The sequence below is a fragment of the Orycteropus afer genome, unplaced genomic scaffold (assembly GCF_000298275.1).
Source record: "Orycteropus afer afer isolate SDZICR_OR568_19922 unplaced genomic scaffold, OryAfe1.0 scaffold00064, whole genome shotgun sequence".
NCBI classification, from domain to species: Eukaryota; Metazoa; Chordata; class Mammalia; order Tubulidentata; family Orycteropodidae; genus Orycteropus; species Orycteropus afer.
This window is the reverse complement of record NW_006921651.1, coordinates 10,924,112-10,946,801: the sequence shown is the minus strand read 5'-3', so window position 1 is coordinate 10,946,801 and position 22,690 is coordinate 10,924,112. Positions and strand designations below refer to the sequence as shown.

The following is a 22,690-nucleotide window of genomic DNA, read 5'->3' as shown; positions in this document are numbered from 1 at the left end:
CAACAGAAATACTCCAGGTGGACACCTTCAGCAATCAGGAGCTCCTCAGTTGCTCACAGAAAAGCCCACCTTGGGAGTTTACAAAGACTTATGGGTAGAAAAGCCACACTAAGTAATTTACTACACCGCAGGTATCTTTTTGTAAAACTCCACACCCTACTCTGCTTATTTCTCCCTTTCCCTTGAACGGTCAGAAAGAACCCCGCGCACATTCCACACGGTGTAATAATGAGTAGCCCAAGCATCTGCACCGCTGTGTTTCCTACTGCTCCTCATACCCTTGGAGACTCTGGTTAAGTTCCAAGTGCCCTTGGGTTCAAAACGGGGCTGGAGCATTATCCAGGCACTGAGGACCCTTGAGTTTTAGTACAGTTCAAATCCTGAGATAACTGAAAAATTCTTAATTCTCTATGTGGGCCTCAGTATTAACCTGGCTTTTAAGAATCTTTCAGATAAAATATATCAGGACATGATCAGATTTTATCAGGGCTCTATCAGTCAGAAAATAATCTTTAGATTAATACTTGGTAAGATTTGATTGATACTTATGGGTCTGGGCCTAAATTCTACTATTTTTTAAGAGTAAGTACAGCACAACAAATCAAAACAACAATGAGATACCATCTTGTCCAAGCACAAGTAGCAAAATTCAACAATACAGAAAATAACAAATGCTGGTGAGGATGTGGGGAGATCGGGACTCTCATACATTGCTGGTGGGACTGTGAAGTGATACCACCACTGTGGAAAGCAGTATGGCGATTCCTTAAAAAGCTGGAATTAGAAATACCATTTGAAAAAAAAAAAGGTGGGGACCAGGTTTATTGGTCCGATAGAGCCTGGTGGAACCACTGAGACTATGGCCCCTAGCTGCCCTTCAGGTCTGGAATTGAACCCACACCTGTGGTTTCCAGCCAAACAAAAGACAGGCATATGAGTTGAACATTTACCTCAAGTAGATACACTCCTTGGAGAGAACAATCATGGGAGAAAGAAGGGCTGCTTATGCACAGGGAGATAGCTCAGGGGGCAGAAGTGTATGGAGGAATGGACACTGGGAAGAGGTAACTATGGGAAGGAAGTGGGAGGGGAACTGTTGCACTGTGAGAAACTGTGGTCAATGACATGAGACAAAGTATATGTGAACTGCTGTATGGAAAGTGAATTTGCTCTGTAAATCTTCACCCAAATCACAAAATATATATATATATATGCATTAAAAAAAAAAAAAAAGAAGAAAAAGAAATACCATTTGACCCAGCCATTCCATTACTAGGTATATATCCTAAAGAAGTGAGAGCCAGGACAAAAACAGATATATACACATCCATGTTCATCACAGCACTATTTACAATAGCCAAAAGATGGAAACAACCTAGGTGACCATCAACAGAAGAATGGATAACCAATCTATGGTACATACACACCATGGAATACTATATAACCCTAAAGAGTAACATAAAATCTGCAAACCACCACATAACATGAATGAACTTGGAGGACATTATGCTGAGTGAAGTAAGTCCATCACACAAGGACAAATATTTTATTAGTACATTATTGTAAAATGTCAAGGAAAGGTTTATATATAGAAGGAAATTTTCTTTGTTGGTTACCAGGGGTGGGAGGAGAGGGAATGGGACACTGTTAGGTAGAGACAAGGATTGATTTGGGTGAAAAGAAGGGCAATATACCAAATGTGAATGATCAACACAACGGCATCGAGGAAGAGGAAGACAGAGAGAGTGCATGGGAGATACAGACAATAGAGATGAACCATTCTGCACATACAGTACTGTATTGTCAGTGAAGGCAAACACTGATGTATGGGTAGATAGATGGGTGAACAGGCTGAACTATTAGGTATGTGTATGCAGGGGGGAGTGTGCCCAAGACCATGTATAGGGTAGGCAGACCATGTTTCTACAAGTGTATTTGTATATTCTTTAAGAATCCCCAGGTATACAGTACAGCTGACAAGGGACAAGGTTGTAGTCACTTCTTGGGCACAGCCAGCTACCCAGAGAGAGAGAGTAGTTGGACCTGTGGGCTTGGGACCATAGTCGCAGGGGACATCAAGCTCAACTGGCATAACACACTACACAAAACATTGTTCCACATCCTACTGTGGCGAGTAGTGACTGGGATCTTAAAAGCTGGCAAGCTGCCATCTAGATACAACAATGTGTCTTTCCTCATCTAGAGCAAAGAAGAATGAAGGAAAAAAAGACACATGGAAACAATTAGTTCAAGCAACTGGTACAACATGCAATCCTCAGCCTATAAGTCTATGAGACCAGAAGAACTAGATGGTGCCCGGCTACCACTGTCAACCACTAGGAAGGGGATCTCTGTAGGAGATCCTGGATAGAATGGGAGAACAATGTGGAACAAAACTCAAAATCATTGAAAAAAATAAAAGGACCAGGTTTGCTGGTCTGGTAGAGCCTGATGGAAACCCTGAGACTATGGCCCCTAGCTGCCTTTCTCTGGTCTGCAACTGAACCCACTCCTGTGACTTCTAGACAAGTAAAAGATAGGCATATGAGCTGAACATTTACATTAGGTAGATACATTCCTTAGAGAGATCAATCATGGGAGAATTGAAGGGATCTGTATGTACAAGAAGACAGTTTGGGGGCAGGAGTGCATAGGAGGGAAGGACATAGAGAAGAGGTGGCTATAGGGAGGAAGTGGGAGGACAGCTATTGCACTGTGGGAAATTGGAATCAATGTCATGAGACAAAGTGTATGTGAGCTGCTATATGGAAAGTGAACTTGTTATATAAACTTTCACTCAAATCACAGTAAAAATTAAAAAAAGAAAAGTATAGCACAAGAAAGTTTGGTTGGATGTTCTTAACTTGAAATCAGACTAAATGTTTTGTCCAAGTATGAATAAATAAATAAATCTGTTTCTACTTTGGAGCCTCCTGTGTGTGTGTGTGTGCGGGGAGTAATTGCATGTGGGGGCACAAACTAGTAGATCTAGGTCAAATTCAAAGCAGAAGCCACCTTAATGGGAGCTCTGGTGTCATAGTGCCTAAGGCATTTGACTGCTAGGTCAAATTCAAAGGAGAAGCCACCTTAGGCATCCTTATTTCCTGAAGATGGTAGCTCTGTATGACAAACTTCATTTCCTGTATCTGGAGGTAGAATTTAGAGACTAAACATTTAATTAAAATAGTCAGGAATCCACAAAGATACTCCCTCAGGCAATCCAAAGAATTATCTATACTGAAAACCATGTCTGGTTTAGTACAATCAATGAAAAAAGCAACAGCAGACCAGGATATCCTGAGGAAACTTTAAATTGATCCTATGCTCTAACTACTATAACCTAAAAGTCTCTCTAGTCTACTGAAAGAAGGAAGGGTCCCCTAATGCTGACACTGCCTAGGATGGGCTGTGAAAATCACACAAGGATATCTCTCATCCAGGAAAACAGTTTTAAGGTCTTTCAACAACCCTTCATCCATAAAGTAAAATATGCAATCTATTGCTTTCAGCACTATGCTGACCCCAGACTACTAATGAGAACACAAAGAAACTTAAAGAGCCCTGAACGCCATCACATAAAGAAACATCATATATCTCTTATCATTTCTAGGTCACGGTAGTAAAAGAGCATTTGAGATGAAGCACTCATAGTGGCACTATGACACAGTGACAGCAATGTCTGCACAGGCTCCTTGATAAATATTTAATAGTCAACAGAACTGAATAGTTCTCCCTCCTATTCTCCTTACACTGCTCAGAAACTACCGATGAGCCATTACACATGCCTTTATCTTCAGCATCAGGATATATGTTATGGGAGGTCTCCCATGGAGCACATCTTAAGCAAGAGCTAGGTAACTCAAAGGAAAATAATAACAATAACTGAAAATATGCTCTCCAACATGTTCCTCAGGGCTAATTTCACAGGGAACAATGGAGATCATCTATTAAACATTCATAATTTTCAAAAAGGATATTCAAGGATTCCATAAGAACAAGCTCTGGTAGCATAGTGTCTAAGACACTTGACTGCTAACCAGAGGCTGGCTGTTCAAACCCACCAGCCACTCCTCAGAAGGAAGACTGGGCAATCTACTTCCATAGTGATACTGCCTCGGAAACCCAAGGAGGGGTCACTATGAGTCGGGTCCGACTTGATGGCACATAACAACAACAACCTAAGAACAAGATAGAACACACAATAGCTTTGGTAGGGATATATGAAATGGGATAAAAAAGGGTCTTATAATGGCTGTACTGCCCATTGTAAGTCTCAAACACCTTAGAGTAAAACATTAGCATCTATAATTAAAAATACAAAGTCCTAATTCATAAGTTACCTCCTTGTCTAGCATAAAGACTTCCTCCAAAATAACCATTCACTGGAGATGTAGCAGCATAAACAAATATGGCTGTACTGAGCATCGATCCCCTCCTGAAAGGCAAAACAACGTATATGATCAATTACAACCAACAAATTAAAGACCACATCCTACATTCAATTGTATTAGCATTAGTTTAATTTCAAAGGTAAATTTAACAGAAATACAAAAATATTATATCCTAGCTTACAAAGAACCTCAAAAGGTTGCCCAGTGAGTAAACTTTTAGTTAAACTACATTTAAATGGGGAGCTCTGGTAGCATAGTGGCTAAGGCACTTGACTGCTAACCAGAAGGCTGGCGGTTCAAACCCACCAGCTACTCCTCGGAAGGAAGATGGGGCAATCTACTTCTGTAGTGATACTGTCTCGGAAACCCAAGGAGGGGTCGCTATGAGTCGGGTCCGACTCGATGGCACATAACAACACCACCACCACATTTAAATGATACTATTTGGGAAAAAAACCAAACACCAAGAGTTGATTCTGACTCACAGAAACCCTCGTTGCATTTCCAAGACTGTCAATCTTTATGGACGTAGATCGCCTCACCTTCTGCAGAGCAGCTAGTGGGTTTGAACTGCTGACCTTCTGTTTAGCAGCCAAATGCCTTCTCCACTATACCACCGAACTCCCTGATACCATAGTGATCCTTTTCTTCATCTGAAGTTAAATTTTCAAACATATTCTAAACAAATATTTCTTATTTCTTTGACAAAAATATTAGAAGCTGGCACTAAAAGGGTTTTGCCACCCTGCAAACCAACCACATCACATGGAACAGGTTTGTCATCTGTTAGGAAAAATGACTAGATTATTCCTCTTCATAACTTGATTCAACCGTAAAGATTCTTGCCTGATGATGGGAATAAAATGGAAGTAGTACAACTTATATTAATCACTATTATTTCAAAAATTAGAAGACAGATTTCTCTTTAGTTTCCTATTAAAAATGATTTTTTAAAGTTCCATAGGTTCACAAGTCAACTTTGACTCAGATCAGCAATTCTTAATGTCATCTTTCAATAATTCAGACCAACTCTCCTGTTGAATAAAACTGACACTTTCCCTCAAAAAAAAAAAAAAAAAAGCCTAATTACAAAGAGAACTATTAGAATGAGAAATGACAGTATCATTTACTGTGATATAGAAACATATATAACCAAGTAACAATAAAGACTATTTCTGGAACTAGGAATGTAAAATAAAGTCTGCAGATAGACTACATAACCTCTGTCAGTTTGAGCTAAGGAATTTATAAGAACATGAGCCTAATGTGCACGCTGGTAGGATGTACCATGTTCGTAAATTAACCATCTTCTGGCTAATGATTATCATCAGATTCCACTGTCCATCTTTGTAGAATACAAACATGTAGCAGTCCTCTGGCCTTAACTTTCTTAAAGTGGATACACAATTCTTAAAAATATTGCAGTATTTCATTTCCATTAATATACAGTGAAACCCAAATGTGGTAGTAATACAAGAATTTGTCATTCCCACGTTTAAAAGACTGAGAGTATCAAAGTTAATTAGTTTTAAAAAACAACTGTGTCTTTTCAAGAAGCCAATTAAACAGTGCATGTACTAATTTATCTTCCAGACTATTATTAACAAATTGGATCCATACTCTATTTATATTTATAGATGTGTGTGAAGGCTGACACAGGCCTTACTATGCTGGAAACAGAAAGGCTTCTTTTCTAAAACCAGTCTACTACCAATCAGAAGTTCCTAATACCAGCAGAACGGATTAAAAAAGGCATGTGTGACTGAGAGTCCAAAATGACTACTAGGTATTTAAATTTGCCATCCCCAGAGACATTTCCACTAATTGGACGTGTGAGCAAATGTCAAAGCTTTAAATATCAGACATAGCCTTCATTCCCACAGATAACCTATGTGCATCTCTCCCCAAAATAGACCATTTTCATCTACACTGAAGAAGCTGCTGCAGCCGGTAACTGTCCTTCCTCGTTTCTGTAAGACCACAGAGAGGCACGCCTAAGGGGCTGCCTCACCTCCACCTGCCGCCTGGCCCCTCAGCACCCCAAGTTTCAGAGCAGCGGCAGCACTGTCACCAGGCTCACCCTTTCCTTCTCAAGCTCTATGCCTTCTTGAGCTCACATCATACCACATTACCCTCCACGTGAATGCCAACCCTCTACCTACACCCTCAAAATAATACTGTTCTTCTCCGACTGCTTTGTGATCACAGAGGCACCATCATCTTCACATGCCACCTTACTGGCTCTGTGTCCTTCACAATCATTCCTACTCTGGAGTGAGTCATCCCAATTTTATGTGCAAATTTTTTCATTTTCTCATCACTTGTATTTTTATTATCTCTATTTTGATTTCCATAGCACAGTAAATAACAGAAGAGTTCTAGAATAAGAGAGCCTAGGTTCAAATCTCAGCTGCACCCCTTACCAGTAGCCGTGTGATCTCAGTCAAGTTACTTAACCTTTCCGACCTTTTCTTTTCTCATCTGTAAAACAGAGAAACTAATAGCCCCTCCACAGGGTTGATATGAGGGTTAAATGAGGAAAATGTGCAAAACGCAAAAAGCCTCTCACATGGGACCTCAATAATGTTAGCCACTTTCATACAATAACAATACACACTGCATTATTACTAATTATACCAAAAAAAAAAAAGGGACCAAATTCACTGCCATCAAATTGGATCAGACTCATAGTGACCCCTCCTTGGGTTTCTAAGGCAGTTATCACTATGGAAGCAGATTGCCCAATCTTCCTTCTGAGGAGTGGCTGGTGGATTTGAACCACCAGCCTTCTGGTTAGCAGTCAAATACCCTAGGCACTACACCACCAGAGCACCCACTTATCATATGTTATTGTTGTTGTTATGTGCCGTCGAGTCGGACCCAACTCACAGTGACCCTACCTTGAGTTCCCGAGGCAGTATCACTACGGAAGTAGATTGCCCCATCTTCCTTCCGAGGAGTGGCTAGTGAGTTTGAACCGCCAACCTTCTGGTTAGCAGTCAAGTGCCTTAGGCACTACACTACCAGAGCTCCACTTATCATATAGGCAACTATATTTACTTCAAGTAAGCACAACAGAGCATGTTGTTATGACAGAATAAAATAACAATGTATGACTTGCGGGCTAATTCCAGGTATTAGAGAGTGGTTTCATATCTATAAAACTTGAAGGTTTGCAAGTGAAAGAGCTTGCCTAAATTTTAATACTAACATTTTGGGAAGGAACAAAGCAAAAACTTGGATTCTAGGAGAGGTTACCCTCTAGTGGCTCATAAGACTATGACAGTACAGTCAGTGTAAGTTTGGTAAGGATGAATTTAATCAACTATTTTATATGGAGCACTATTTCTTGGCAGATTTGAAAGGCTTTACTTGTACTTAGGATTTAGTTCATCTGAGATCTATTATACCCTAAAGTATGAATTATTCACCAGAACCCTTAAGTTTACATTTTGGTCAATCATTTCAATAAGTATGGTAAATAAGGAGCTCTGGTGGTATAGTAGTTAAGGCATTTGGCTGCTAACCAAAAGGTTGGTGGTTTGAACCCACCAGCTACTCCGCAGAAAAAAGATGAGGCAGTCTGTTTTCATAAAGATTTACAGCCCTGGAAACCCAATGGGGGTTGCTATGAATCAGAATCAATTCAATGGCAGTGAATAATGGTTTATTATGGTAAATAAATTGCAAAGGTTATATTAAAAAAAACACAATAGGACTACAGAGAAATAGCTTTGTCCACTGATAATTATTCAGTTCAGTCCAACAAGCATTGATTACTTCTAATGTGCAAAACTCTTATTTTTGAGAATTCTAACAAATGAAGCCAATTCTTGCTCTCCAGGAGCTTACTGTCTAGTAATGGAAAGCAATTAAGCGTACAGCTAAATATTTAATACACAACCAAAGAGTCATTTTCCAACAACCGTTTACTGTTTATCCACCAAATGCCAGGCAGGCATATGTAAGAATGCATTAGGAACTAAAATAACTGGAGGAAAAAAGTGTCATTTGATTGAGGATTTCATGGGGTGGCATCTGAAGTGCCTGAATTATCACCACTGCCACCCAGGCTCAGAGCAGTTTGCATCCATGGCAGTCACAGCTCTGACTACAAGGCTACTGGCCACTCTACTGGGTCTCGAGACCTTTATGAACATACAACTTTTTTTGTATAATCTAAGAGGCCTCAAGTCAACAGTTTCTTGAAAATAGTTTTGCCTACAAAGAAAAAAAAAAAGTACCAGAAATCATGGAGACAGCAAATTACCTTAGGATATTTTTTCCTTAAGTCATCCAGTTAATTTCTTAACCTCATGGGACTTCTCTCCCACTCTCTGTTTACTATTATTTACAATGTTTTTCTCCTATTCTGCACAGTGTTTCCTGGTTTTGGAGATTAATGTACAGTATCACTTCATTAACTGTGAAATCCTTGTAGTCCTTATGAAGATCTAACTAGATCTCAATCTCTGGGGAGGCAGGGGGAAGTGCATATTCACTTTACTGAACAGCTCTAGAGTGGAAGTAACCTCTGCTCATACCTCTAAGGAAACCAGACCTTCTTAACCAACTGAAATGCTCACTGGTACCTGTAACTTTTAGTATAGAACAAAAAAATATAATTATAGCTACAGATTATTGTTCACTATTTTTCAGAAATAATAACATTCATGCTATTTAAATTTTAAGCTAATTAAAATAAATAAATATTTCATTATTGTTGAAGAAGATTGAAATGATTAAAGGTATTCGAAACAAAACAAAAAAAGTAATAAATTTAAGCACAAGCACTTACTCTGTATATAAATCTTCTATCATTGCAACGATAATAACAATGAGAGACACAGCAAATATCTGACATCCAGAACCAATGAGAGAGGAAAATATCAGTGGGTGACTCGATGGTCTAAACACATCTCCATGTACCTGCTTCCATCCATATTCATCTCCTAGGTCTCTATCCTGTATATTTATGCACAAAGAAGATAATCATTCAGATTAAAATATAGATGACAGGTGGAAAATCACAATTATAGTTATAAGTTCTTTCCCTCTGAATTTATAGCTATTTCAAGGGGCTCAAAATATCAAGAAAGACATTTCTAATTTAAAACAATCACAGCCTTAAGTGTTGTGATAGTGAAGGCGGCTCCTGGTTAAACCAAAAGAATTTCAAAGAATGGAAAGAGAAAAGATTTGGGAGCAAGGAAAAATGGTCAAAGCAGGAACTGTGCACTGACTCTCTCAACCTCATTTTCAGACACTACTGAGTCTCACCATTTATATCATAATTGCAGCTCCCATACAACCAAGGCCAGGTGGAGTGTGGAAAAATGGTACTGATACCAGTGATAGATGCCTTTAACAAGGCAAAAACATCCTTTCTAGCCCAGAATCTAAGAAAACACCTGGGGGAAAATATCCAAAATGGATGTTTAAATTAACTGTAGCATTTTAAAAAGGATTCAATTTGTACTTCTTAACCTGAGTAAGTATCTAAAAGCAGTGTTTCTTAAGAAACTACAGTCCCTCAAGATAATCTTTTGTAAAAATTCCTGGTCAGGTATGTTTGAGAAACACTAAATATTTTATCTACCCTTCTGATGCTTCACTAAACACATTAAAATATTAAATTTAATTCTGTTTCCCAAATTGACAAATGTTTTTTCATAAATATAATGTAAAATGTTTACTCACCATGTCATCCATTTCCTCCTCTTTACTGTACCGGGCATAATCTTTTCTTAAAGTTCTCATTAAAATCATTGAAACTAAGCCCACCAAGAAGATAACCATCATGAAGGAGTTGAAAATTGAAAACCAGTGAATCTAAGACAACAAGTAATAAAATGTTACCAACATAAAATATCATTCACAAAATTCTTAGGTTTCAGGATGACAATTGTAATGTTAATGTAAAATACAGTCTTTTATGATCTTTTACATAAAAACCGAAACTTAAGACAAACTGGGGATGAGTATTCATTATGCAGAGGGGTTGGCTTTCTCTACTGGACACTTCAGATTCACTGAAAACATGGTATCATTTACACAGATTTTTCAAAATCAAGTTTACAATGCAAATAATACAAATAGAATCCAATTCGGCCATATGGCATAAGCTATTCTGGGTTACAAGGGAAAGAAACATAGGTTTTGGAGTCCATTGGCTATGCCAATTTTTTGCTATGTGACCTTAGTTTTCTCATTTGAAAAATGGAGGAAATACTTAATTTATGATTGGTGAACTTAATAAAGTATACACAAAGTATGGCTCAATAATGTTAGCTGCCTTCCTCCTAACTGATCAACAACCTGAAAACCTCTTGAAAACACCAGGACCGTATCATCATAGTTAGCTCCCATGGACTTGATACACCTTCCTGGATAACTGGCTTCACTTGCTTTCAGGTCATCCTCTCCATCCTGTCGCCAGCCTTCACTCCTTTCCACATCAGCCACACATGGTTCATGGGACACTGAGGTGCCTCATAGTTCTTCAGTGTTCCCAAGACTCTGTTTTGCCTACAAGTCACTAAATTATGTCTGGATTCTGGTTCATAATCATAAGGTTCTTCTGTATCTCTGAAGCCTTGAACTCAGTGCATCTGACCTGAACTAGTCTGTGATACTGTCCAGTAATTCCATTACTTGAATTTTAATTCCCAAAAGTTGCTTAAGAGACATTTTCAAAATGTCTCTTCTCTCTTCATCAAGGTCCCAATTCCATCATTTCACTTGCCCTTAATTGCAGATGATCTTGTCTTCTGCTATCCAGCATAACTCTCTGCATTTATCCTCCTAGCCTTTCATTCTTCCTGCCAATCTATTCTGGGTTACAAGGGTTATAACGTTTTAACAAGGTAATAAATGAAAAGCATATAGTATAGTGTTTAGCGTATCATAAACACTAAATAAAATTTAGAAGTTATTATTATTACTATCTTTTAAAGCTGTTGTTTCATCTACTGTCCCTTCATTTTTCTTATCTTCTCACCTCCCATCTTTCAATCCCAATCCTTTTCAAATCAGAGTACACAGTCCATTTCTCCCCTTACAAATCACATCCAGCCCATGAAATTTCTTCCAAAGGCCTGCAATAAACTCCTAAACCATTCAAAGCCCTACTCTCCTTGACCTCTCTGCCGTGTGACTGTTCCTGACACCACACTGTCTTCCTTCACTGACTACTGCTTCTCCTCCTTCATCCTCAGTGTCTGCTCCTCCCACTCTTTGTGAGCTTTTCCAAAAGCTCCAGTCTTGACACTCTTCTGTGACTTCTTTAAGCTCTCAGAATTTTAACTAGCATTCCAATGACGATATGACACCCCCAATCTCCACCCCAGATCAGAGCCCTTTTTCTCTCTCTCACGTTTCAGACTTTTGCTAACTATTATCATTTCCACTGGAATGTCTTTCTAGAATTTCAGACTCAGCCTGCCCTAAAGCACACTTATAACCTTCCCTCTAACATGTAACACTCACTATTTTTTCCCCCTACTTTTTTTTTTTTTAATTTTATTGTGATTTGGGTTTAGAGCAAATTCATACAGCAGTTCATATATACTTTGCCTCATGAAATTGACTGTAATCTCCCACAATGGAACAGCTCTCCTCCCACTTCCTCCCCAGAGCCACTTCTTCCCTGTGTCTTTCCCTCTCACGCACTCCTGCCCCGAGTTGTCTCCCTATGCATACGCAGCCCTTCTATTCTCCCATGACTGATCTCTCCAAGGAGCTATCTACTTAACGTAAACGTTCAGCTCATAAACCTGTCTTTTGTTTGGCTGGAAGCCACAGGTGTGGGTTCCATTCCAGACCTGAAGGGCAGCTAGGGACCATAGTCTCAGGGGTTCCATCAGCTCTAACAGACCAGCAAACCTGGTCCATTTTTCGTTGTTTTTTTTTTTTTTTAAATGATTTTGACTTTTGTTCCACATTGTTCTCCCTCTCTATCCAGAATCTCCTACATAGATCCCCCTCCGAGTGGGTGACAGTGGTAGCCGGGCACCATCTAGTTCTTCTGGTCTCACAGTCGTATAGGCTGAGGATCGCATAGTGCACCAGTCCCCTGGACTAACTGTAACACTCACTTATGATTCTGATTTCTTCTAATGGTACTTACATTTAGCTTTAAAATTTAGTAATTATCTCTGGCTCTTCCTTCTCCTTACTTTTTTTTATAGGTAATAATTATTAAGCCTTTATTTTCCTTCAAAATGTCTCTTTGATCTATCACTTCCTCTCTGTTCCCATGCTAGCACCTCACACCTTGACAGCTCTAATGGCCTCCTAGTTGCCCTCCTTTACTTTTAGTCTCTCCCCTTTCTTTCAATCTATCTATAAAAGTTATAAAACAAGTGTTTCTGAAATATCAAGGTCAACATATCACTCCTGATATAGTATTTGCAGTGATACTCCATTTTTTTCCTCTCCTATCAAATCTGTTTTCCCTCCTACTCTATAGCCCTCGTCATCTATGTCACTTCATATGATCTAGCCAACATTTCTCTTATTATACACCCATCATTCCTACCCCTCCTCACAGCATACTCACCCCACCTCTGTATCTTTCTCATTAGTTCTTCTCATGTGGGATCTACTTCTACCCAGTTCTGAAAACTCTACCCACATTTTAAAGCATTCTGTCCTCTATAAAACACCTCTTCTACATATTCTAAGTCTTCATAGCTGTCTTTCTGCTCTAAACCCCTTCAGGCAGAAATTTTAACAGAAAGGAAAAACTGTCCTGTACAATCTGGACACGTTTTAACTTGGGCTACCATACTGTGTCTGTGCACTAGGGTGAAGAGCAGTCATGGATCTGTCACCCGCCTGTGATAGCTGGAGTTACGTGTCAACTTGGCTGGGCCACAATTCTGAGTGGTTTAAGCAGCTGTGATATGGGTTATTCCTATGATGAGATTGATGTATGTATTCTGAGCAGCCAATCCGTTGAAAGGGAGTTTCCCTAGGGGTGTGGCCTCCTTCCAATACATTTATGGACATCCTGGGAAAATGAGATGGGGATTGGGATTCTGTAGTGTGACCTACAACCGTCCATGAGCAAACAATCCACCATTCGTCCTGGTCATCTTTGATTCTTTGGCATCAACAGCCCGTATACTGCCTGCCAACCTTGAGCTCATCGGCCCCTGCAGTTGCGTGAGTCAGGAAAAGCCTCCAGCTTGATATTTGATCCAAGAACTTGGGACTTGCCAGCTTCTATAAGTGTGTGAGCCACTTTCCTAAGATAAATTTCTCTCTTTCTATATATATAAGCTTTACTGGTTTTTCTTTTCTAGAGAACCCAGCCTAACACACTGCCCTTAAGCTTCAGGTAAGAGGCAAAGTCTATAGCTATTCCCAAAAAACAGGAGACAGACAATTGCCTCTGCCTCTTTCTAAGATCATTCCTTCCTTGACCCAATAATTTGTTTACTGAACGTCTACTGAAATTATAAAGGAAACAGTGAATGTTTATTTTGTAATCTTTGCAAATGAAAGTCATATAAATTTAAGTTTATCATAAAAGTATCACTCAAAATTTATAAAAGCAGTTTATACAAGATAGGCTTTCAAAAGATTGGATTTCATTCCTGCCTTGGAAATTAATAACTCATAAAAGGTCAAGAGAGAAACAAAAATAATGACTCAAATCCTGTTTCAGTCAATATATCAAATTTTTAGAGAGAAAAGAAGTTTTATAGTTAGTAATTAGTAAGAAAGACTTAAAATGCTGAAAGTTCTAACACAGCTCTCTGATCTTTCCTAACCTAAAACAACAGAATCCGAGACATAAACCTTAAACCCAATGTCATTATAATGCACTACTAATAGTCTGACATTTTACACTATTCCCTTATTAAAAAAAAAATTATAAATACTGTATCATTTTGAAATACCAGGGGAAATAGAGCTTAAACGTACAGAAAACCAGACATCACAAAGGGGTTACTAACCCTACTAACTGCTACACCCCAGCACCCCCTAGTGCTGCTAGCCCTGAAGCAGCATCTCTAACAGGACCATGTCAGAATGGCCTGAGCCCACGACCAGAGAACACTGAAGGTAGGAGGGTGGTCCTAGCTCTAAGAGTACCTTCATTAATTCTTCAATAGGGACTAAAACCCAAAATGAGTGGGAAGCTTGTATCTCCTGGTTATGGGCTGGAAGCATTTCTTCCCACTCTTGATGTTCCTGTCTATGTGGAGGGATCTCCACTAGCAAAATCTCCTGGCTTCTCTCCATTCTCTCATTCATTGCTTCCCAGAGGATACATACTTCTGCTCTGTTTCACCACATCGTAAATTGTACAAAGGCAAGTGTCCATGTAGGGAAGCTTGCAATAGTCTAGCACTGTCTGAGGGGGTTAACTCTAAGTCTGAGCTGTAGTATTAAGAAGCCTACTGATGACAGACATAAGCCAGATTCTCCATTATCAGCCCCATTAGTAATAAAAGTGATATTCCAGTTCCCAACATGCTACATTTCTCCTTGTGTATCTTTTAATTGGTTTAAACCACGATCGTGAAGAGAGCTTCTGACTACTCAACTAAAACTTCCTAGTACCTTTACGACCCTGAGCTCATACCTGAAATCACCATCAGCTAAGTATTAGAAATCCATGGCCACTAACATGGTGCCCTCCATATGGCAGATGGTCAATAATGTTTGTTAAATTGATTTGTACACATACTGAATGTCTTAAAATACACAAACGATTTACCTACCCTGTGTTGAAAAAAAGATGGATCAAGATATTTGTCAAATCGATCTTCAAATTTTACATCTGACTTTTTCCATTTTACCTGGGGAAAAAAAATAAAGGTTCATATAATCTGATTATTAAACTTTGAACAAAATTTAGACAGATTCATGCATTTAGAAGAAATGGTATGGAAAGTTACTGACAATAATTTGAGAAACTGAAATTTGTATAAATAACTGATCAATTTTCCTTTCTATGTATTATTAACAAAACTTACAACTTTACTTAGAAAGATCAATTTCTCTTTTCAAGGACTATTTACTACTGCTGACTTACATCCTCTGACCTGATAAAAGGTGACAGTTCTTAAGAACAGAATTAATTAAGCTTCTATCACAAGTACTTAGATCAATTAAAATAAGAATCTGTACATCTATGTCTTTTGGTCACATTAATTTTATTACCATTACAGTTTCTTTGTAAGTTCAGTTATGCAAACATTATTTGCACTAGGTACATACACATAAAGCATGAAAAACTGTCAAAACTGGCTACTAGCAATGGATTCCAGTTAATAAGAAAAAGACCGGCAAAGAGAGAGGCTACCTACACTGGATCTCTCTCTCTTCTTCTATTTTTAATCCTAATGGAACAGAATTAACTTGACAGTTGCTGAAGGTCTATGACAAGTTCTCACTCTGTATGAATATCTTATTCCAACTGACAGAGCAAAACACGGTAAACTATACCCATCTGGTAACATTCAACATAGCATCATCTCTATCTTCAACAGTAGAAAGGAGAGATGCAGAACACGAAATACTGCAATCTAAAAACGTGACCATTAAAATATACAGCAGGAGCTCTGGTAGCATAGTGACTAAGGCACCTGACTGCTAACCAGACAGCTGGCGGTTCAAACCCACCAGCCACTCCTCGGAAGGAAAGTTGGGCAATCTACTTCTGTAGTGATACTGCCTGGGAAACCCAAGGAGGGGTCGCTATGGGTTGGGTATGACTCGAAGGCACATAACAACAACAACAAAATATACAGCTGGGTCAGCCTAACTGCCTAGTTATAAAGGAAAACTTTGCTGTCTGCAAATGTATAATTGGTGTCTAGTACTTCAAGTAAATCTCCCTGATTTAGGAGGCTCACTTAAATACAAGAAAGTACAGTTGTAATAACATTTTGCGGTATCCAATTACTAACTACATTTTCATTCACTAAATTCTAAAGAGAAGATGGCAGGAATACACAGAGTCACTGTACCAAAAAGAACTGATCGATCTTCATCCATTTCAAGAAGTGGCATATGATCTAGAACCAATGGTAATGAAGGAAGAAGTCAAAGCTGCAATGAAAGAACTGGCGAAGAACAAGGCTCCGGGAATTGATGGCATACCAATTGAGATATTTCAACAAACAGATGCCCCATTGGAGGCGCTCACTCAGTTATGCCAAGAGATTTGGAGGACAGCTACCTGGCCAACTGACTGGAAGAGATCCTTATTTGTGCCCATTTCAAAGAAAGGTGATCCCACAGAATGTGGAAATTATAGAACAATATCATTAATATCGCACGCAAGTAAGATCTTACTGAAGATAATTCAGAAACGTTTGCAGCAGTATATTGATAGAGAACTTCCAGAGGTTCAAGCCGGATTCAGAAGAGGACATGGAACAAGGGATATCATAGCTGTTGTCAGATGGATCTTGGCTCAAGGCAAAGAATACCAGAAAGATGTTTACTTGTGTTTTATTGACTATGCAAAGGCATTTGATTGCGTGGATCATGACAAATTATGGATAACATTGAGAAGAATGGGAATCCCTGAGCACTTGATTGTACTCATGAGGAATCTGTACCTTGACCAGGAGGCTGTCGTTCGAACAGAACAAGGGGACACGACATGGTTTAAAATCAAGAAGGGAGTGCGTCAGGGTTGTATTCTTTCTCCACACTTATTCAATCTATATGCTGAGCAAATAATCCGAGAAGCTGGACTATATGAAGAAAAACGTGGTATCAGGATTGGAGGAAGAATCATTAACCTGAGATATGCAGACGATACAACTTAGCCTGCTGAAAGTGAGGATGACTTAAGGTACCTACTGATGAAGGTTGAAGAATACAGTCTGCAGTATGGATTACATCTCAACATAAAGAAAACAAAAATCCTCACAACTGGACCAATGAGCAGCATCACAATAAATGGAGAGAAGATTGAGGTTGTCAAGGAATTCACGTTGCTTGGTTCTACAATCGATGCCAACGGAAGCAGCAGTCAGGACATTAGACGACGTGTAGCATTGGGGAAGTCAACTGCGAAGGAACTGTTTCAAGTGCTGAGGAGCAAGGATATCTCCTTGAGGACTAAGGTGCGCCTGACACAAGCCATGATATTTCCAATCGCCTGGTATGCATGTGAGAGCTGGACAATGAATAGGGAAGACCGAAGAAGAGTTGATGCTTTTGAGTTGTGGTGCTGGCGAAGAATGCTGAAAGTACCGTGGACTGCTAAAAGAACTAACAGATCTGTCCTGGAGGAAGTACAGCCAGAATGCTCCTTGGAAGCAAGAATGGCCAGACTTCATCTCACCTATTTTGGTCATGTTGTAAGAAGGGACCATTCCCTGGAGAAGGGTATCATGCTTGGTAGGGTGGAGGGTCGACGAAAGAGGGGAAGGCCTTCAGGGAGATGGATTGATACAGTGGCTGCGATGATGGGCTCGAGTATAGCATGGTTTGTGGGGCTGGCGTGGGATCGGGCAGTGTTTCGTTCTGCTGTGCATGGGGTCGCTATGAGTCGGAAACGACTCAACGGCACTTAACAACAACAACAACAAATTCTAAAGCACACACTTAATTGTTAATATTAACCAAAACAACCAAACTCACTGCCATCGGGTCGTTTCCAACTCATAGCAACCTGCATTGGGTTTCCGAGGCTGCAAACCTTTATAGAAGTAGATCACCCTGTCTTCCTTCTGCACAGTAGCTGGCAGGTTTGAACTGCTGACCTTCAGATTAGCAGTCAAAGGCCTTATCCACTACACCACCAGAGCTCATTAATTGTTGATATTAGGGCCCAAAAAGTTCTTTCTGCATACAAATTATTTTTATACTTACTGAATATGACATCTGGATTTTGGTATTTGGAACCAGTTTCACCTTTCCTTCACTAGTTAGATTAACATCAACAATTCGATTTCCATTAAAACCTATTTCAAGTTTTTTATAGGTCCAAAGATAGTAGTCTTCTCCATTTTCATCTGCTTCACCAACAATACCTATAAAAGAAATGACACTTTATACAAAGTAATACGACTTAACAGTTCGTAATTTTTTTTTTTAATGAAAGATCAATATTACCATTATTCTTCATGATTACAGCAAGACAAAAGCCTTGATCTCTACTGTTTGTAAACTACTTGGCAAGCACACACGCATGCACCATGGTAATATCATAGTGAAAAATGTGATAAAGGGCTTAGCATAAGCTATCACTAATTTGGTCCTCAAAGCTCACGCTCTGTCAACAGCATGTCCTTCACTGTTAACGTGTATACTCCCTAATATCTCCAAATTTCAGGGCAGTGCGGTAGCACCATCTGGCAAGGTAACCCAGTAAACAGTGTCAAACCAACATTAAAACCAAGGTCTCCAGAGACCCTTCAATACTTTCTCTAAAAGAAGAAGCCCAGCCCAATGGGGTCTTCTGAAATATGGGCTCAGAAGTCTTCAGTGAATATTCAGCACATTTTCCTGCTCTTCTCACAGCTGATCACAGAAATGTTCCTGTTAACATAATACTAATTAAGTTCATTTATATGAAATGCTTACTATTTATACCTAATTAAAATGCAATACAAAGGCAATGATGCATACAGTTCTCTCTTGAGATTAACTTTCTTACAGATTTCATCTTAGTACATTAACCTCTGATCTTATACATTCAGTCTTTCATAATTTGCTGCTCATGAACACAGTGGTCTGCTAACAACTTTTAAAATTAGAAGAAATATAAATTTCATACAAGAGGAAATGTCTAGAGGCCTCCCCCAGACTCTCCCCAATGCAAAAAAATTGAAGGGAAAAATGTGATCAAATATGCCGGCTATGATAGCCTTTGCATTTAAAATGATTTAATCAAGTCCAACACAAATGATCTTTGGATCATGCATAGATTTATAATAACTATACACTGGATCTTCTTTATTAATACAGATATGCAAGAGCTAAAACATAAAAAAAAATTAAATGTAAAGAACTTTGGAAAATAATAGGAACTAGCAAAACAAAAGATTATCATATCTAAAAAGGATACCCTAGCACCATGGGAGAAAAAGTGGCACTTCCAGACGGTGTGGGGAGGATATTTCAAATAGTTCCAAGCACCTTTTCATTCCTTGAATCTGAAAAGTTACACTGTATCTATTAGTTATATCTGGGGGAACTTTCATGCAAGATTTGGTGATATCAAGGACTGTTCAAGTAACAGAGGTCCACATAATTGGTACTAAAATCATTCTGTGGAAAATAGTGAAAACACATGAAATGATCTAGTGCATAATCACCTTAACAAAGTTATTACATAAATCTTGCTTATTATGCAAATACTCCCAAACTTTAAGTACGACACACTAAACTTACCCCATATTGGTAAGTCATCTATATACATCTGGTACCAGTAGTGATTTTTTATAGCATACACAAATGCATCTCTCTTTTCTTTATCTAAGTCGATTTCACAGTAAGTGGCTGGCATCACATCATCTGCATAAAATAAAAACTGCAAATCAGTCTACTGGCTTGCAAAATAGTTCTGGGGAAAAGAACAAAAGCAAAGAGCCAGCACTGCCTCACGTTAAAATTTCCATTCCTAATAGCAGAATCTGCATGAAAGATATATGAGGGTTCAGCATACTATTCTTCCTTTTTTGATTTTTGGGTTTTAGACTTTTCATAAAATAATTTTAATCATCTTTATTTTCAACAGTTACTAAATGAAGAAATCTTCTCTTATCCAGAAAATTATACAAGAAAGTTTACAAAGTAGCTTTTAAAGTAGCTTTTAAATGCATAGTTGATTTTTAAAAATAAAAATAAAAACTTAAACACACAAAAAAAGTTTTCATTTAATACATAAGAAATTCAAGAATATGATCCAGACAGAGGTAACAATTTCTAGCCAAGATTGCTGAGACAAATACTCATTTTGATGTTCCTGGTAAGGCCAGTTGCAACAGGCCACAGACCTCTACGAAGAAGCCCAGTTACTCTCCCCAACAAGGTCAATCTCTATCCAGCAGGTTATCACTGTTTATAAATTACCTGAAGTCTCCTGGAGATGAGGCCCCCATTCTTGATTGCTTTCACAAACAATGCTACCAGAATACCGTTCAGATGACCTCCCAACCTGTAAATCTAGTGGTTCAAAAAGTTTCCAACCTGTAAATCTAGTGGTTCAAAAAGTTTCCAACCACACCAAACAAAGCAAACTATCTGCAAATACTCTAAACGTTCATCAAAGGGTTAACAACAAAAAAAAAAGAAAGCACAGTTGTTTGTTTTTAAGTTCTCTTATACTATGATACTGGTTATTTAGAATTTGACATGCAACTTCCCAAAGAAACAATGTTCAATCCATTAAATACTAAAATTACAAATTTATGAGCTGAATTTGTAAACCATAAATAGCCACCTATAATATTATTTCTACAAGAAATGATGATGTAAGTTCTGACTTAAGATAGCAGCAGTGTATCCCCCCACCCTCAACAGAACCAATTTCTCTCTTTACAACTCAGCTCCAAGTGGTGATCCAAAACTACAACCCCAAAGATGACAGGCAACTTTGAAATCCCACGGAATAGCAATTAGGAAACACTCACTCCCATTGAAATCCCATGGAATAGGAATTAGGAAACACTCCCATCCCAAAATGAAGAAAATTGTGAGGACTCCAACACTAATGGCTTCCCACAAACATTTTTTTCTACCCACGCCCTTGTAGGAAACAAGGAATTTAGGATTTTTTTATAATGGTTAAAACTGAGGCTGGGCAGTGAAGGGAGGGCAAGCTTGGAAATGTGATTATTACAAAGGGTTGAGACTGCAGCAGAGGCTAGGGTAACTGGCAGCAAGAGATCCCCAAACGGGATCTCCATGGAGTCTGACAATGAAAAAAACGCCACAGACAACTTCAACTACAGGGAAAATGGCCAAACCAAAGAAACATCTAGATCTGAGCAGCAACAAGTAACTACAGTGGCTGTGGGAGTCCTCAAAGGTGCCTCTGCAAAGACGCTCAATTTTTCACCAGTGGGGAGTTATAAAGCGGCATTCACTGATAATGGTCATAAACAATTTGGTAGTTTTAAGTACGGAGTTCTGAGATAGATAATATGACACTGACCTATATTAAAGTTTTTGTAAAAGGTCAGTGATCCTCAAAGCCTGAACTTCAGTTCAATTCCCTTTCCCAAATGATCGTCTATCATCCCCTCTCTGACCACCCAACACTCTAGCCAAACTCGACCACCGCAGTTCCGCTTTCTCTTGACCTCTAGACCTTTTCGCACACGCCGTTATCTCTGCCCGAAATGTCCATCCTCAAACCTCCCCTTTGCCTCCACCTAGGGCTCTTTCCTCCAGAGTCATCCTGATTCCCTGCCTCCACATTCAAACTCTCACAGCCCGCTCCGTTCTCTCAAGTCCCCTGGCCTTTGGCACATAGACCCATACCACCTTGTACCTCTGAACTCCTCAAAAAAGACCACCAGATCTTGAGAGCAATGTGCTTAACTAATTACATCTGTTTCATCCTTAGTCATGCCTGCTTTAATGCCTTGCACAGAGCAGGCACTAAACATATAAAACATTTTATCTGATTTTAATAGTAAGATTTTCCACTTACTTGGCAACGGAAATCACTAGGTACATTAGAATATGTGCACATACATCTACCTGTGTGTGAGCAGTGTGTGTGACTGTGCAGAGGGAGAAAACATCAATATAAACATGAAATTTTTAAGGCTAGTATCACGGGGAATTGACAAAGAGGTCTGGAAGAGTATGTTTCACTGACGTGCAATCTAGAAAATAAATGCTATGGTAAGAGGAAAAGCTTATACAGATGGCTATAACAGGGCCTGCTTGCTCATATTTTAATGAAATTCCTCTTCTAGGTATGTAACAAGATACCAACATCACAAATAACTGAAGAGCCTGCCTGTCAAACTGAAACAGCACTGCTCTCTGGAAGGAGCCGTTCTGATGGAAATGAAGCAATGTGTCTGAGAACGCCACAGCATATTCAGCAAACTACCTCAAACTCTGCAGCACTTGGCAAAGCCATTCATGAAACCACTATAGACAAATTTATTCAGAAATGGACAGGAAATCTGAGTTTCAGTCCAGGCTCTACTCTACCACTCGCTAGTTATGTGACTAAGAACAAATCATTTGACCTCTGGGAACCTCACTTCCTTCAGATGTAAAACAGAGGTAACGCCAAAACATGGAAACAACCTAGATGTCCATCAACTGAGGAATGGATAACCAAACTATGGTACATA

The 22,690-nt window shown here is 39.0% G+C and overlaps 1 protein-coding gene across 1 annotated transcript in view; it reads right to left on the bottom strand.

The window, feature by feature from the left end:
- Positions 1–22,690, bottom strand: part of TM9SF3 (transmembrane 9 superfamily member 3) — a 64,562-nt gene that overhangs the window by 23,059 nt on the left and 18,813 nt on the right. The window contains exons 3-8 of the mRNA XM_007940003.2: positions 19,764–19,886; positions 18,240–18,400; positions 15,128–15,205; positions 10,092–10,223; positions 9,190–9,356; positions 4,341–4,435 (exon numbers count right to left, since the gene is read on the bottom strand). Of these exons, the coding sequence (XP_007938194.1) occupies positions 4,341–4,435; positions 9,190–9,356; positions 10,092–10,223; positions 15,128–15,205; positions 18,240–18,400; positions 19,764–19,886 (756 nt within the window). The remainder of the gene's footprint in view (positions 1–4,340; positions 4,436–9,189; positions 9,357–10,091; positions 10,224–15,127; positions 15,206–18,239; positions 18,401–19,763; positions 19,887–22,690) is intronic.